The sequence below is a fragment of the Phaenicophaeus curvirostris genome, chromosome 1 (genome assembly GCF_032191515.1).
Source record: "Phaenicophaeus curvirostris isolate KB17595 chromosome 1, BPBGC_Pcur_1.0, whole genome shotgun sequence".
NCBI lineage: Eukaryota > Metazoa > Chordata > Aves > Cuculiformes > Cuculidae > Phaenicophaeus > Phaenicophaeus curvirostris.
Window position 1 is genome coordinate 183,903,699 of NC_091392.1, and position 15,255 is coordinate 183,918,953.

At 37.3% G+C, this 15,255-nt stretch overlaps 1 protein-coding gene across 11 annotated transcripts in view; it reads right to left on the reverse strand.

Moving 5' to 3' along the window:
• The window catches only part of NBEA (neurobeachin), a 499,111-nt gene that overhangs the window by 20,949 nt on the left and 462,907 nt on the right, over positions 1-15,255 (reverse strand). For 8 of the 11 annotated variants that reach the window (XM_069882372.1, XM_069882348.1, XM_069882387.1 and 5 more), the window contains 3 exons: positions 6,013-6,102; positions 4,305-4,497; positions 1,720-1,791 (listed from right to left, as the gene is read on the reverse strand). In XM_069882372.1, coding sequence (XP_069738473.1) covers positions 1,720-1,791; positions 4,305-4,497; positions 6,013-6,102 — 355 coding nt within the window. Of the gene's footprint in view, positions 1-1,719; positions 1,792-4,304; positions 4,498-6,012; positions 6,103-6,428; positions 6,492-15,255 lie in introns of all 11 variants that reach the window. The other 3 variants (XM_069882331.1, XM_069882364.1, XM_069882400.1) reach the window with 2 other exon arrangements.

The following is a 15,255-nucleotide window of genomic DNA, read 5'->3' on the forward strand; positions in this document are numbered from 1 at the left end:
GTCAACAATACTGCAGAAAGTCAATTTTTGCTGGTAGGTATCCCTCCTACAGAAAATATCCCAGCTTATATTGAGTGACCTTGTCATGCCTCATACCTGCAGACTCTTAACCAGATCAAAGATGTAAGGACTAAACCAATAAAGCCATTCAAATCTAATGTGCTTTTTCACTTACTCCTCCAGCAGGGAGCCAAGCCATGGGTAGTAATGTCAAAAGAGGTAATGCCACCTGGAAATTCCCCCAGACAGACAGAAAAGGAATGATACATGCTGAATCCCACCACCCTGTGATCTTTACTTCCTCTGACACAACAGACAGGATTTGGAAATATGATGAAGGTGTGTTCCATCTCACCTAACATTAACTTTCTAAATGTTCAGTATATAACCTCAGTTAACTATGCTCACTCTGTACTGAATGGAGAGACATAGCTTCACATAGCAAGTCATCTCATGCAGTAATAACTATTCAAGTGCTAAACAACTCCAGAGGATGGTTTCTCTTGCTATAGTAGCTATGGAGGGAACCTTGACAACTAATTGAAGGAAGGAGAGATGAAATTCACTCTGAGACAAGTTTTTCCTAATGTAGGAATGTGACTCAATGTAGATAATGTTCTGAAATTTCTTTTGTCCCTATTCTTGCTTATTCTACTTAGATTGCCCAAAACTGCATTAAAAAGAGACTGAATTAAAAAAAAAACAAAACAACACCCTATGTTAAATTTGCTTGTAAAAGTCAATATCATGTTTATATACCACCCATGAGCACATGTTTAAATTACCAGACCTTCTATGTCCATTCACTGAAAGATAATTAATACCAAATTAGTCAGCTTTCCAGAACAGGTGGGCACAATAGTTGTGCCCCAGCTTTTGAGAGGAAAATGTGAGCGAAAACCATTGTCATTACATGAGCAAATGAAGCACACAGAATGAGAAAGCTAGCTCTCCTGAGATACTTGTCCTTTAACTGCAAATATTGACACAAATGAAAAAAGAACTTTTCAACTGGAGGTGTTTAAAAGTTCATTTTTTTCCGACCAGTCATGCAAAATTGTCTTTAGGAACCTTCCCTATCCCCAATTTCTGTCTCAAAAATATAGCTACTGCAAAAAAAAAACCCAGTCAACCACAAAGAAAAGAGTTGGAAGCAAAGAGAAATAACTACCATTAGGAATATATGTCCTGCAGTCTCTCTAACAGTTTTAGCAGATGTTATTTCTCTAAATACTTCACTTTCTCAAATATTTTTGATTAGAAAAAATGCAATCATGTATCACTTTAAAATCTAGTCTTTATTAATTTAGTAATACTAACTAAATAATAAATTGAATGAACAGAAATTAATTTACATCTGCACTGTTACACACAGCGCTGACTGTTAAGAAATGAAAATGCGTGATTTTTACCAGTGCCTCATATTTTATTTTACTAAAGTGACCTGATAAGAGAACAGAATTATAGATATGGGTTAACAGTGTAACTGGCTTATTGATTGTTTGTAAAATACCAGTAGCTGGTAATGTTAATAACAAATAGCACTCATGTAATTCATTCAGTATCAATAGCTAATGCTTTCAGTTCTCCATGGCTGACAAGAATAAATATTTTCCTATCTTCTGTGTTAAATGAAGCTTAATATTCAAATATAGCTTAATCGATAATTCTTGAATATGCTGTTTTCAAATATATTGCTACATTTTCACCTTGACATACCAATCAATGGATCCATTTCAATTGGAAGATGATGAGCTTGATCCAAAGAATATCCTGGGGCTCCCCGAAGGCCTGTTCATGAAAGGAAGAATAAAGCACACAGGAATATTGTTGTTTACTTTTTTTAATATGTTTTTTTTAGGTTTAAAATTGTATTATTGGATTATTATATATTAAAAAAGTAACTTCTTATTACTTGTTCTATGAATCTTTTAAGGCTTCTTCCTCTGTGCTACACAAATATGCATTTTTTTAGTTGTTTAATTATTTAATAGTAACTATAAATGGATGAGCATTAATTTCATCATGATTTCTGCAGCCACTAACATTCATTAAATAAATCCTTCAAAACAGCATAACAGAGAATTTTTTTTTTTACATTTGACCACTGGATGAGAACTTATAATAGCACAGAAAATAAAAATAATTGGATTAAACATTGTTATGAGCTTCTTACATAAGGAAAACTGGAAGTGACAGATCTTGGACCTTTTCATGGTTTTATCCAGAATATTCAGCTGAGAAATTGTGGGCGACAGTAAATTTGTGACAATTATTCCTAATAGTTCTATCCCGAGTAGTCCTTAAGTTGTTCAAATGTGCACCAGGAACTGGATATATAGTGTTATCTGCTCTTGTGCACGGATAGCATTGCTTTGGCTCATCTGAGCACTTTTCCTAGCATATAAATCACAATGGTCACTACTGAAAATATGATTTATTTGTCTACAGCTGCCAAGTTGCACAAGAGCATCCTCCAAAAAAGGAGCAACAGAATTCTAGAGAGTAAAATCAAATTTCTACTACTGCAAGAGGCAATCAGAAAAGGCAAAAGAAAACAGGGTCTATAGTTGACCATGTTGTCTTCTGCAAAACACTGTTCTGAGAACTTCTCCTTCCCTCTTTCCTCTTCTTCCAAAATCAAACACATTTGGGACAGATCTTTGCTGGTATTAATGTAAATTCATTTGCTTCTGTTGTGAGATGGCTATACAAACACCTTCTACTGTGTATAAACTCTAAAGCTGTACATAACAACCCACAACAATAAAAGCGGTTTGTGTATACATTTCTGTAGGTGAACCTATTCGTTACACTAGATTTGTGATTTATTAAAATAATATTATGGTAATAGTAGGAAACTGATACCCTGTCCTGGATCAGCCTCTTGCAAAATCAAAGACATTGCCAGGAAGGATGTAAAAATTAAAAAAATCATTAGAACCAGTTTTGATTCTCAACACATTTTTATTTTTCCATCCCTTCCTCTTATAACATATTCAGAAATTTACACCAGAGGTTTTCAAATGGTGTGGAATTTAGTTCAAGGTTGGCTCATGACGCAAATTCTGCATGTTCACAACGTGACATGTTTTACAAGCATATATATGAAAAAATAAAACTTAGGTGTTGCATGCAAAGTAATATTAAGAATTACATTACTATTAATTGCTTTGATAGTTCCTCTGATGCATTCCTACAAGGGAATCCCCACTCATAGCTCTAATTATTGCTTCTAATACCAGTCTTTGGTCAGCCATGTGCATAAGAGATAAGACCTACTTCACCTAACTTGAATTATACACTGGGAAAATGTTTATATTTAAGTCAGTGAAATCCCTAGGTAATCTAAAATCCCTTTAAGTCTACTGGAGGTATACATCTGACCTAAATACCAAAAATCCCTCTCCAGGAGGATCTACTTCTTTCCAAAGGTTTCTCCTGTGCATGAAGAGTGGAGGATTTTTCTTTTTTCTCCTAGTCCCTACAAATTTCCTGAGTCAGCTGCTAACTCACACTCTCAAATACCAAGTACCTTCTTGGTTTTGCCAGGTGGTAAGAAACATTCAAAAGTTTCCAGATACTGGAGCATAAAGGCTATTGAAACAGGAAACTACCTTAGAAAATGAAACCTGCTCACTCCCTCACGTCCTTCATGGCTCCACCATCTATTTAGCGATGCTTGGGACAACCTCAACACTGACAAGTCTAGATGAAGAGATGGGGCAGTCCTAGCAGCAATATGGAGAGACGATGTAGAAGGACTAGAAGGGAAATTTGGTATGACCTTGTTGCATGGGCTTTTGGGAATGAGGAAACTTCTTTTTCCAATAGTTCAGTGTCTGGCTGCTTAGGCTTGCTTAGGATCCCACATTATCTAATGGTGAACCAGGGGAAGGCTTATGACAAGCTCCGGGACAGATGTGAAATCTCTCTCAAGCTGCAGACAGTGATGTATGCTCTCTAGCATGCCAGTAGGTATTCCTGAAACCTGGGACATATTAATATAATCTGTGTCAAGAACAGCTGCACTCTCCTGAAAAGCATTATATCAAAGGCTGATCCTGTAACCACAAATCGATTGGCTGCCATGGTGACGTGCTGCTGTTAGGGAAAGTGTTTCTAGGAATGACACCAGAGAAAACACAAGCTTTGATTATTTGATACAAACCAGAAAAAAACAGCAAAGTTTTGTGCACAGACAGGTGAGTGAGATTAACCCACATCTAGCTAAACTGCACTGTAAATTAAAGCTGCATAGTTAAGGTCTTTAAATTTGAATTAAACAGGCTGTGAGTACCTACCTACTGTGTTGTGCCACCGATTGACTGCAAATAGCCTGCTGCAAGTTACAGTCACCACAGCAGGAATGGTCAGGTGGGGCAGCGTATTAGCTGCCACGTGTGTGACAGGGGAATTTGACGGGAACTTCAGCACCATGATGACATCCTGCTGCATCTGATCTTTAAACATGAGGGGGCTCTGTGGAAGGAAACACTGTTGAGTAGAAAGGAGAAGAGAGCAGAAGAAAACAGAAGGGATAACACAATTAGTGAGCAGGTCTGAGGGAAAATGAGGTTAAAAAAGAGCAGGCAAGTATGTGCACATACAGGGAAAACAACACTACCTGTACATCTACACTAGTGATGGACGAGAGCAAGATCAGAAGCTATTATGGGATCATTACAAGAGGACAAGTAGAGAATAGGTATGGTAAGGGGTGTCATTACGGGGTGCAAATGACCATTAGCATTAATGATTATACAGTAAAATGTAAAATTATACAGCAGTTAATATTCATAAAATAGAAATATGAGTCAAATACGAGAGTTACTCAATTAATATATTATAAATATAAATACTATAAACTACAGTGGTTGAAAAAAGAAATTTTAAGAGGGATTAAAAAGCTCAGATATTTAGTTTTTCTTAACAAATGCTTTATATGAAATACAGGACTTCTAATGACAGATAATTTAATTATATGTAAAGCATCTAGTTATTAAGGAATCTGTTAGTAATTTTAAAGTGGCTTGATGATGCTATAAGTGACAAAGTCTTTTGTCCATAGATGTTAATACTGTTCTTAAGTACTGGTTTTAATGTTGTTTTTTTCAACCACTGTTATAACAGAATTATTGCTAGAAGTTCAAATTTCTACTCATCACTTTAAATTATTAAGTTATATTATTTAAAAATATATTATCCATATCTAACCATACCTTAAGAATACAAGGTAAGTATTATGTATATTTGACATCTTCAAATTACTTAAAATAACACAGCTAACACTTCCAGATCAATTCCCACTTTTGCAATATACAACTAGATGGAGTGATTTCCTTGTAGACAGATAAAATGATTGAAACTACTGCACATAATACTGTCAGTTTACAAAACTTAAAAGAAAATATCTAGCTCTAAGCATTTAATCAAAGGCACTGAGGGGCACAGAGATCTGTCTCATTCAGTCTGGCTATTTCATATAATTCTTTGCAAGAAGCACAGAGAAGAATGTGTTTGGAATGAATTTTGGAGTTCAAATTGCAATTCAAAATATACATCGTATACTCCTGAGGGAACAGGCAGGAGGATTCCAGCATTACTTGAACTCCAGCACTTCATTTTTGTCAAGCAGACATTGCTCATAAACCAGTCCCTAACAATGCATCCTTTAAAACAAACCAAACCAAAACAACATGCTTGTTCTAAGAAAAGCCTGCAGTCATTCCCACTACTTGCAGAAATAAGAATGTAAATATGTATTTATCAAGTGTGCATTTATGAAGACAGGGCTTTTTTATACAATACTAGACGGGAAAAAAAAAAGGACTATAGGATACTAAAGCTATTCAAAACTCCACCTTGCTCTGCTTGAGCACTGCGATTCAGAAAGTACAGCTGTATGGGCAATGGAGGGCATTAAAAGTGTTTCTTAATGGGTACTTTATGACCTACAAAGGATCCTCAGGTTCAAAGGGAACGCATTCCCGGTCAGCAGTTATGTCTCACCAGGTGCATGGCAGAGCTCCGAGGTGGATGGGGCTCAATGAGCAACTGTGATGGCGTCTGTCCAAAGTTCTGTATCTGCGCCTCCATGGCCTGTGGGCAAGGGAGAGGGACTGTCATGAGCAATATGCATCAAGGAGCGAGGTAAACACACTGTGTGACAATGCAGGCATATCCCAAGTCAGCCATGAAAAAAGTCCAGAAAATTCACCCGGTGCTCTCCTCCCAGGCTGCAGACTCATCCATGTGTTAGTATTTTGTAGACAAGCTTTGCTTCTCCTTTCAAGCATGCTTCAGTTAACCAACTAGCCATTCTCATTTCCAGTAATTGGCGTTACATGTGAAAATGTTAACCTGTGAGGACATGCAGTTCAGGTCTTGAGAGAGCTTTTTTTTTTCACTAAAAAGAACGTATATACCTTAATAAAATCCTTTGTAAGGAGGAAAGTATGAGGATCTCTAATAAAATAAGCCTCTGGAATCTTAAATGGGGGGAAAGAAAAGCAAACTGAGAAACAAAATTCATCTATAAAATACCATAAAAACCCAAATAATTATTATTTTGACAACTTTAGTAGGTTAAAACAAACAAAAAAAATTGCCAGAAATAAGTCTTTCCAGGCATCTTCATACTAATATAAAATATTTTCCAAGTTGCATACATTGACTGACTGTTTATTTCATGCTTAGTTTTACTGCATTTCTTTCAAGGGCTTTCAGGCTTCACAGGTTTGAAACGAAAACTTAGCAATTTCTATGCATTCCTCAAGACTTAAATCAGCTTTCAGAATAAATCTGCAGTAATTTGATAGAGAGTAGAATATAGCCCATACACTGAGATTCTTCCACTCCTATGACAGTTCATTCACACAAAAATATATTTAAAATATATTTTTAAAAACTTTGCAAAAGATTGATGCTTGTAAAAGTGACTCTGTTAAAGTGCATTAATTTTTTCAAATAGACAAGTACTATTTAATTTGACCTTGTAATATCAAGAATAAAGCATTCATAGAAAACTATACTGGCAGATTTTGAAATGCACTGTGCATTATGTACCTATATATATACTATACCCTGCACTACTGACCCTTAATATTTTTCTTGCAAGCTTTATGAATTTTTCATTTGCTACCACACAAGAAACATGAAAAAAAACACCAAAAACATTACTATCTCAGTAAATTACATTATTTCTTTCAGACATAAAAAGGTAAGAAGCAAAATAAATACTTCATGATACAAAAGAATCCTTTTAACCCACACAGTCTTTAATTCCTACAGGCCAACCTGCGTTCTAGTCCACTTCACAGCATAGATGCAAGAACAGACATTTGAGAGAGATCTCCTACCAGGTCACTACTATCTACCACTCCTGATACCCTAGATTGACAGGTATATAACGGAATGCCACAAACAAAGATTTACCAAAAAAGAAACTTAATGTAAAGTCCAGTCAAGCAGCTGAAGGACTTTCAACAGATTGCAGCCTTCATGCATTTGAGCCACTAAGTTGGTCAAATCCTGTGTGCCCAACTTAGTGGCTTTCTGTGATGGGGTAACACAGCAGTAGGCATGGGTAAATCAGTGGAGGTGATCTATCTAGGCTTCTGTAAAGCCTTTGACATGGTCCCCCACAACATCTTCCTCTCTAAACTGGAGAGATAAGGACTTGATGGATGGACAGAACGGTGGATAAGAAACTGGTTGGATGGTCGTATTCAGAGAATAGTGGTCAATGGCTCAAAGTCCATATGGAGATCCATGGCTAGTGGTGTCCCACAGGGGTTCGCACTGGGACCGGTGCTGTTTAATATCTTTATCAATAATATTGACAGCAAGATTGAGTGCACCCTCAACAAGTTTGCAGATGACACCAAGAGGAGTGGTGTAGTTGCCACACCGGAAGGATGTGATGTCATCCAGAGGGACCTGGACAGGCTGGAGAAGTTGGCCTGTGAGAACCTCATGAGGTTCAACAAGGCCAAGTGCAAGGTACTGCATCTGGGTTGGGGCAATTCCCATTTTCAATACAGTATGGGGGGTGATGTGATTGCCCTGCAGAGAAGGACTTGGGGGTGCTGGATGATGAGAAACTCAACATGAGCCAGCAACGTGCATCCACAGCCCAGAAGGCCAACTGTATCCTGGGCTGCATCAAAAGAAGCGTGGCCAGCAGATTCTGTGATTCTGCCCCTCTATTCCTCTCTTGTGAGACCTCATCTGGAGTACTGTGTCCAGTTCTGGAATCCTCAACATAAGAAGGATATGGAGCTGTTGGTAAGGATCCAGAGGAGGCTACAAAGATAATCCGAGGGCTGGAGCACTTTCCATTGAGGACAGGCTGAGACAGTTGGGCTTGTTCAGCCTGGAGAAGAGAAGGCTCTGAGGAGATCTTATAGTGACCTTCCAGTACCTGAATGGGGCTACAAGAAAGCTGGAGAGGGACTATTCATACAGGCTCATGGTGATAGGATGAGGGCAATGGTTATTAACTGGAGAAGGGCAGATTTAGACTAGACATTAGGAAGAATTTCTTCATGATGAGAATGGTGAGGCACTGGCACAGGTTGCCCAGGGAAGCTGTGGCTGCCCCATCCCTGGAGGTGTTCAAGGCCAGGTTGGATGGGGCCTTGGGCAGCCTGATCTAGTGAGATGTCCCTGCCCATGGCAGGGGGGTTGGAACTAGATGATCTTTAAGGTCCTTTCGAACCCAAACTATTCTATGATGCTGCAGTTAACCCAGTACAGGTGATTCCTTGCTTGTTGACTAATTCAGAGTGGGCATTAGTCTCCAAGGCATAGAATGTTTCTTGGGAACTGGTGAGCATCTTGAGTTTCATTAACATCATTTAATGATGCATTAATTTAAAATCACAGAGCAATTTTATACAAAGTCAACACATTTGTGTGGGCATATGCATGTACATATCTATACAGAAGCTGTACATATGCACCATCAAATAGTATCTCTTTACACACTGCGTAGATGCCTTCATTCATGCAAACACTACTTTTACAGGAATGTAAAATTCACTTCAAGTCAAATAAAGGACAGCATTTTTTATCACATTCAGTAGTCTATAACTGATTTGCCTGGTAGGGAGAAGGCAAGGGAATTACACATTTTTGTGAATTTCATTTTCAAAATGACAAGACTAATATCAACAATATAGACACTGTATGATATATGCTTTCACACAGATTTGTCAATAATATTTTGAGAAAAGTAATTTCCACTTTTCTTTTTGGAAATAATTATCAAGGTTAATTTAATTTTAATTTTTGAAAGGTCTTTGTGTTGATGAAGTAAGAGTGTGAATTGTATTTGGCAACAATACTGAACAAAACCCATATCTTCCTCTCCCACCCTTTATAGTGATCCCTCAAATGGTACTTCTGTTGTCTCACAGGCACACTGAAATGAATTATTAATTTTTTTTTTCAGTGTAGCCCAATTCTTATTCATTCTTTTACTTTCATGTTGTCCACTCTTGGAAAATTCTGGTTGTTTAGCTGCAAATTCTGCACACACAACCTTTGCTGGCTTTGCCTCCCAGATTAAGTAGATTTATGATTGTAGCAGGCAAAAAGAAAGAGAGGCAGCGTATGATAATGAACAAGCATGCATTTTTCAGATTATAAGGAATGGACACTTAAAACATAATTGTCAAGAGCATCTGCTTTTTTACAGCTGAAGATGTCCTGGTAAATACTCGCATACATACTTGACGTGCCCATAATTTTAAATCATTTAAGTTAATGCCAAGTACTTCCATAACTAGGTCGAATGCAGAATCAAAACCTTGATATTCAGGTAATACTGAATATTTTTGCTGGCTAGCACTTACAGAGAGAACTGACTCTCCCTCAGCCCATGATTTGTAATGTTATCCTTTTCTTTCAGAAATACCATTTGTAAAACTGACAACTCTTGGAAGTGTTAAAAAAACTGAACAATGTTTCTTTAAAAACACCCCATATATTCAACTATTGCAATGAGACTATAGCGTGCACAGCTACAATTGGTAGCTCTCAAGAGTTCATATCACTTAAAATGGACAGAAAGACCTTGTCAAAACTTACACAGAAGATAAAACATAAACATAGAGAGATAAAGTGACTGGCCCAAGGGTATTCCTAATGCTGCCTCCTATCAGGTCACTTGACACAAAATGAAAAGCAGGTACAGAACAGATTTGTGAATAATAATGTAGTACATTGATTTGTTTACAAGACAACTATGGCTGCACCTGAAATTAATCTGAAAACTGTTCAGTGCACATCACAGTTTTTCTCGATCTGTAAGTCATCAAATTTAGGATTTGTTCAATGGCCTTAAACATTTGATTATAATTAATCAATTCCTTTTCTCCCATCAGATCTTTATTATTGTGTGCAAAGTGCTATGCCACTTCCTGAGATACACATTCTAGTCAAATTAATATGAATTTTGGTAAAATTAAGTTTGTTCTCATTTCACTTTCAAATGTCCTTTGTGTATAAACAATATAATCTTGGAATTCAGCGGCTGCCACATTTAGCACTTTTGGAACAGCAAAATAGCAATTATATTAGTTTTCGCTTTCTTAATAACATGTGCAGAAAAGCTATTTATTGAGTTGATTTGAGATTCCCTACTGTTTTTAATACACATAAAATGAGATTTGTATACTCCAGACACTTCAGGAAGTATCTGTTAGGATGTGATCATGTATTGTGGAAAAAGAAAATAGGTGTTAGTGTATTATTTGATAATAATAGATCAGAACAAAGAAAGAAAAAATATCTGCAAACTTGCTGGTAGTTTGAAGTTCAAACTGAGTTGACCTCACACATCCTAATTTATGCATTCAAGCAAAACATAACTTCATAGGCACTTAATACTGACAATAATAAAGACATTCATTATACATATTTATTTATCCAAGAAATCAATATGTAAAATCATACAATCTTATGAATGATACTAATCTTAGTTACAATAAGGGGTGTCCTAGATATAATTTTGTCAAGGAAACAAATTATTTGGTTCCAATTTTTATGTTTAAAGGCAGACTCTACATTCACAAGTACCCTGGGATGCTCCTCTGCAACTTAGAGGATCAGTCCTTAGTGCCAGCTTCTTGTGGAATGAAGGATTCAATACATCTGCCTTGACCATTATGTGCCTACCAAAGTATCTGGGGTTTATTCCTTAATTCTGGTTGAAAGAAACACAAATCTGCCATTAAAGATTTCAAGCAATCTGTTTTGTTAGGCATCAGAACTATTTTAGTGATCAAAGGCAACAACAAGCAGTGTAACCCAAAAGGAGCAGAGCTGCAGGGCAAAAGAGTTGGTCTTGAACCCTGCTGAAACTGTGACAACTGCAGAGGTTTCCTATCAAGTTGGCTCCAGCATAGGCTGCAGAACTCCATCAACTGAGTTCTGCTTTCTGCACCCCTGGAACACACTGCTTCTGTGCCTTTTCTTGCAAAAAGGGTACGTCACAAAACAGTTTATTTTAACATACTTTTTCTCTACAAAATTTCTTTATAAATGCAGGTAAAATTACCAAGGAAGATATTAATGGTCCATCTCATCTGCAAACTCCCTTTCACTGCGAGAGATGCCTACTGACTACGTAACACAAGAAATACAAAAGCATGAGCACTTTCACTTTGACTCATGGATGGAAGAAAGAAATCCTTAAAAAAATACTGCAGTGCAGAGAGTAAGACATTGTTTTTATTCTTTTGTGAAGTGCCCTTGTTTTACTAATCTTAACTGATTACTATTTAAACTTTATAAAATATGTATTATCTGAGTTTCTCTATGGTTTTATTACTCTCTTTTTACACATTCAGTCTTTTTACTACTAATTCCCATAATGCTAGTGTCTTTTGCTTTTCCTGTGTACCACACTCAGGATTTTCTACAGTCCATTTTCCCCCGTGCACAGAGACTGAGCCCAGTGAAGAGGCAATATATATATATAGGCATCGGAGAAATACACACTGCAACAACAGTCACCCAACTCTGCCTTTCCTGAAAGTTTACTTCAGTTTTGCATCCAAGTGAACACAAGAATCCTTTATGTGCTGTCCTGTCCATGCAGCCAGCCCTTTTAACAGCCCCCAGCACTGTCTTCTTCAGAGCAAATATGATTGACAGCCCTTTGGCGAACAACATAAGCAGCTTGAAAATGTTGTTGTTTTGCACAAAAGGTGTCACATACTGCTTTTGTATTTACAACTACAGCTGTTAAACAGTATCACTGTCTTCAGGGCTTTTAATAAGTTATGTTTAGGGTATTGATTTCCTTTTTATTATTGTATCTTTGGAGGAAAGAAGTACTGTAGTTTAAACACAAGCAATGACTGAACTGTTCTGGAGGCTTTGATATAGTAAGTTATTTAATCAGGATACCCAAGGGGCTGAAAGATGGGCACAGAAATGGATTTTCTCCGCAGGTCACTACTTTATTAATTTAACAATGGAGAAGGGGCAACCTTAAGCTCCTTCCCGTCACAGGAGGTATCTCATTGGATCCAGTGTGCAATTAAATGGCTTTCCGGCAGAAGACCAATAGCTCAGAGGTGACCTTCAGACTCCTCCCAGAGTCGGTCCACCTCTGAACTTCATCCTCATTCTCCTGTGAAAGGTAATAGTACTACTAAAGGAATGAGAATGTGAAAGGTAAGATCTCTCATTTTCTTTACAGGCATGAGTTACATTGGTGACCTTGTATCTCTCAGGGAGCACTGCCTTTTAGCTTTCACATTTACCTCATTAAGCTACTAATTGTGATAGTGATTTCTTCCTTCTTTCACCTTTATAGTTCTCTCATTCTTGCCCCTGGTAGTCCAATCTGCCTCTCCTGACACAGAAAAATTTTAAATGCTCTGTCAGCTTGAGCAGGCATTTGGTTAATACACTGCAAATGGGAAATACACTCAATGCACCTCACAAACAGAAACAGAGAAGGTAAAGCAAAAATAGCATAAAGATGGATATCCTGCAGCCAGAGTAGGTCCCTTGCTCTTTCAGACGTACTCTCATGTGTGAGGTTCCCATGTGTCTAAGCACAAATACTTCTTTTTCCTCTCTAGAAGCCCATTCCCCTGAAAATCATTAAAGATTTCCTTACATTGAAAAGGGCTGATGGCAAGGATTGAAGTGCTCCCCTCCTTTCCTAACTATACCAGAAGGAAGAAAACTGATTTTGTATAGGTTTTCTTTCTTGTATCCTTCCAACTCTGCCTGGAACAGAGGAGTTTACCACAGATACAATGAAATTCTTTCATCATATTACACTAAAAACAATAGCAAACTATTATTCGCTAAAGCAAATAGGTTTAACTCCCAATTCCTTCGACAAGGTTTATGTTGTTATACAGGCTCCTCAGGCCACATTGCCCTATATTGCCTCTTTTTATAGTTTTTTAAAACTGTGAGTTTTGCTCTCTGCCCATGGCAATTTTGCTGCCTTTTCTTCCCTGCTGTTTGTCTGTATAGAAGGCAGACAGGGACCATCCATTTGCTTGTTGAGTAGATTCTGTGCAAAACTCTAAACATAGGCTGGAATTGAAGAGAGTCATACATTTATTTACAGTTTTGTTTACAATTACATTCAAAGTTACTTTATTTTTTGAGAAGAGAAGAGAAGAGAAGAGAAGAGAAGAGAAGAGAAGAGAAGAGAAGAGAAGAGAAGAGAAGAGAAGAGAAGAGAAGAGAAGAGAAGAGAAGAGAAGAGAAGAGAAGAGAAGAGAAGAATTCAGTTGGAAGGAAGCTACCACAACCATCTAGTCCCACTGCCTGACCACTTCAAGGCTGACCAAAAGTTAAAGCACATTGTTAAGGGTATTGTCCAAATGCCCCTTAAACACTCACAGGCTTGGGGAATCAACATCCTCTCTAGGAAGCCTGTTCCAGTGTTTGATCACCCTCTTGGTAAAGAAATGCTTCCTAATGTCCAGTCTGAATCTCCCCTGACACAACTATGAGCTGTTCCCAAGTGTCTTGTCACTGGATGCCAGGGAGAAGAGCTTAGCACCTCCCTCTCCTCTTCCCCTCCTCAAGAAGCTGTAGAGAGCAATGAGGCTGCTCAACACACAAATAACATTTAATTATTCTAATTTCATGCCATTATTTTCTTCAGTAAAACGACTGTATTTCTTATGTTCCTATTTGTAATAATTACTGTTCCATATATGCTGGTGACATTTACTGAAACTTCTGTGTTTTCATTCATGCCATGCCAAAGGAAATCATTGCTCTGTCACTATTCCCCCATACCTGTATTAAATTTATAAAAGAAAAAGTTTTTTGATCATCAAGTTACTGAGTACAACACATTAGAAAAGATTTTACTGCTAAGTTACTTCTGTGAGAGACGTAATAGCACTACATAATAGTTTATTAAACATGGTACTTAATGCCATAAATAACTAAGGTTTTCAAAACTAGGCAATCTGGATCTTTTCTTTTTAGATGACTGATAATTGCCATGAAATCATTTTCCTATTGCTACATAATGGACAACCTCAGAAACAAGAATTCATCTTGATCTGACAATAAATTTCATATTTTCTGAAGGCATTCCCTTATTTCATTTAGAATATGAAATTTTGTTGTTGTGTTTGGATGATAGCTATCTAAGGTAACTGAAATAATTTCTCATCACCTAAACTCTATCTACGTAAGGAAACACTTCGATATCCTCTTTTCATTATTCAGACACCAACATTTATGGTTACATTCAGAAGACTACATGGACAAAAGTCCTATGTGATTTGCTGAGTGAGAGGCCAATCTAGATGATTTCCCATATGGTGTTTAGGAACCAGCTTCTATTTGACATCGTGATTCTGCAACGCAAATTACCAAATTGTACATCTGCAACATAGTATTTCTCTGTTGATACTATCCCTTTGTATTACTCCTTTATATGATGGCAATCAAACCACCACAACGTGCAGAACTGCAGATGTGTCATAGACAGTATTTGTAAATCAAACCAAACCAGTTCTGTTGCCTCAAAGTGTCTCCTGTTACACAAATCCTGCTACTGTGAGAGCCCTCACACTTGAATTTGTCTCTCCGGTTTCAAGGTCCAAGAACTGGAGTTGTTGTTATTACCAAAACTCCTCTTGAATCTATCCTTGCCCGTATCTTTTTATTTTCTGTTTCCTTTCTTTCTTCCTCTTCCTCTTCCTCTTCGCTTTCTCTTTCTTTTCCTTTTCATTTTTCTTTTCCTTTTTG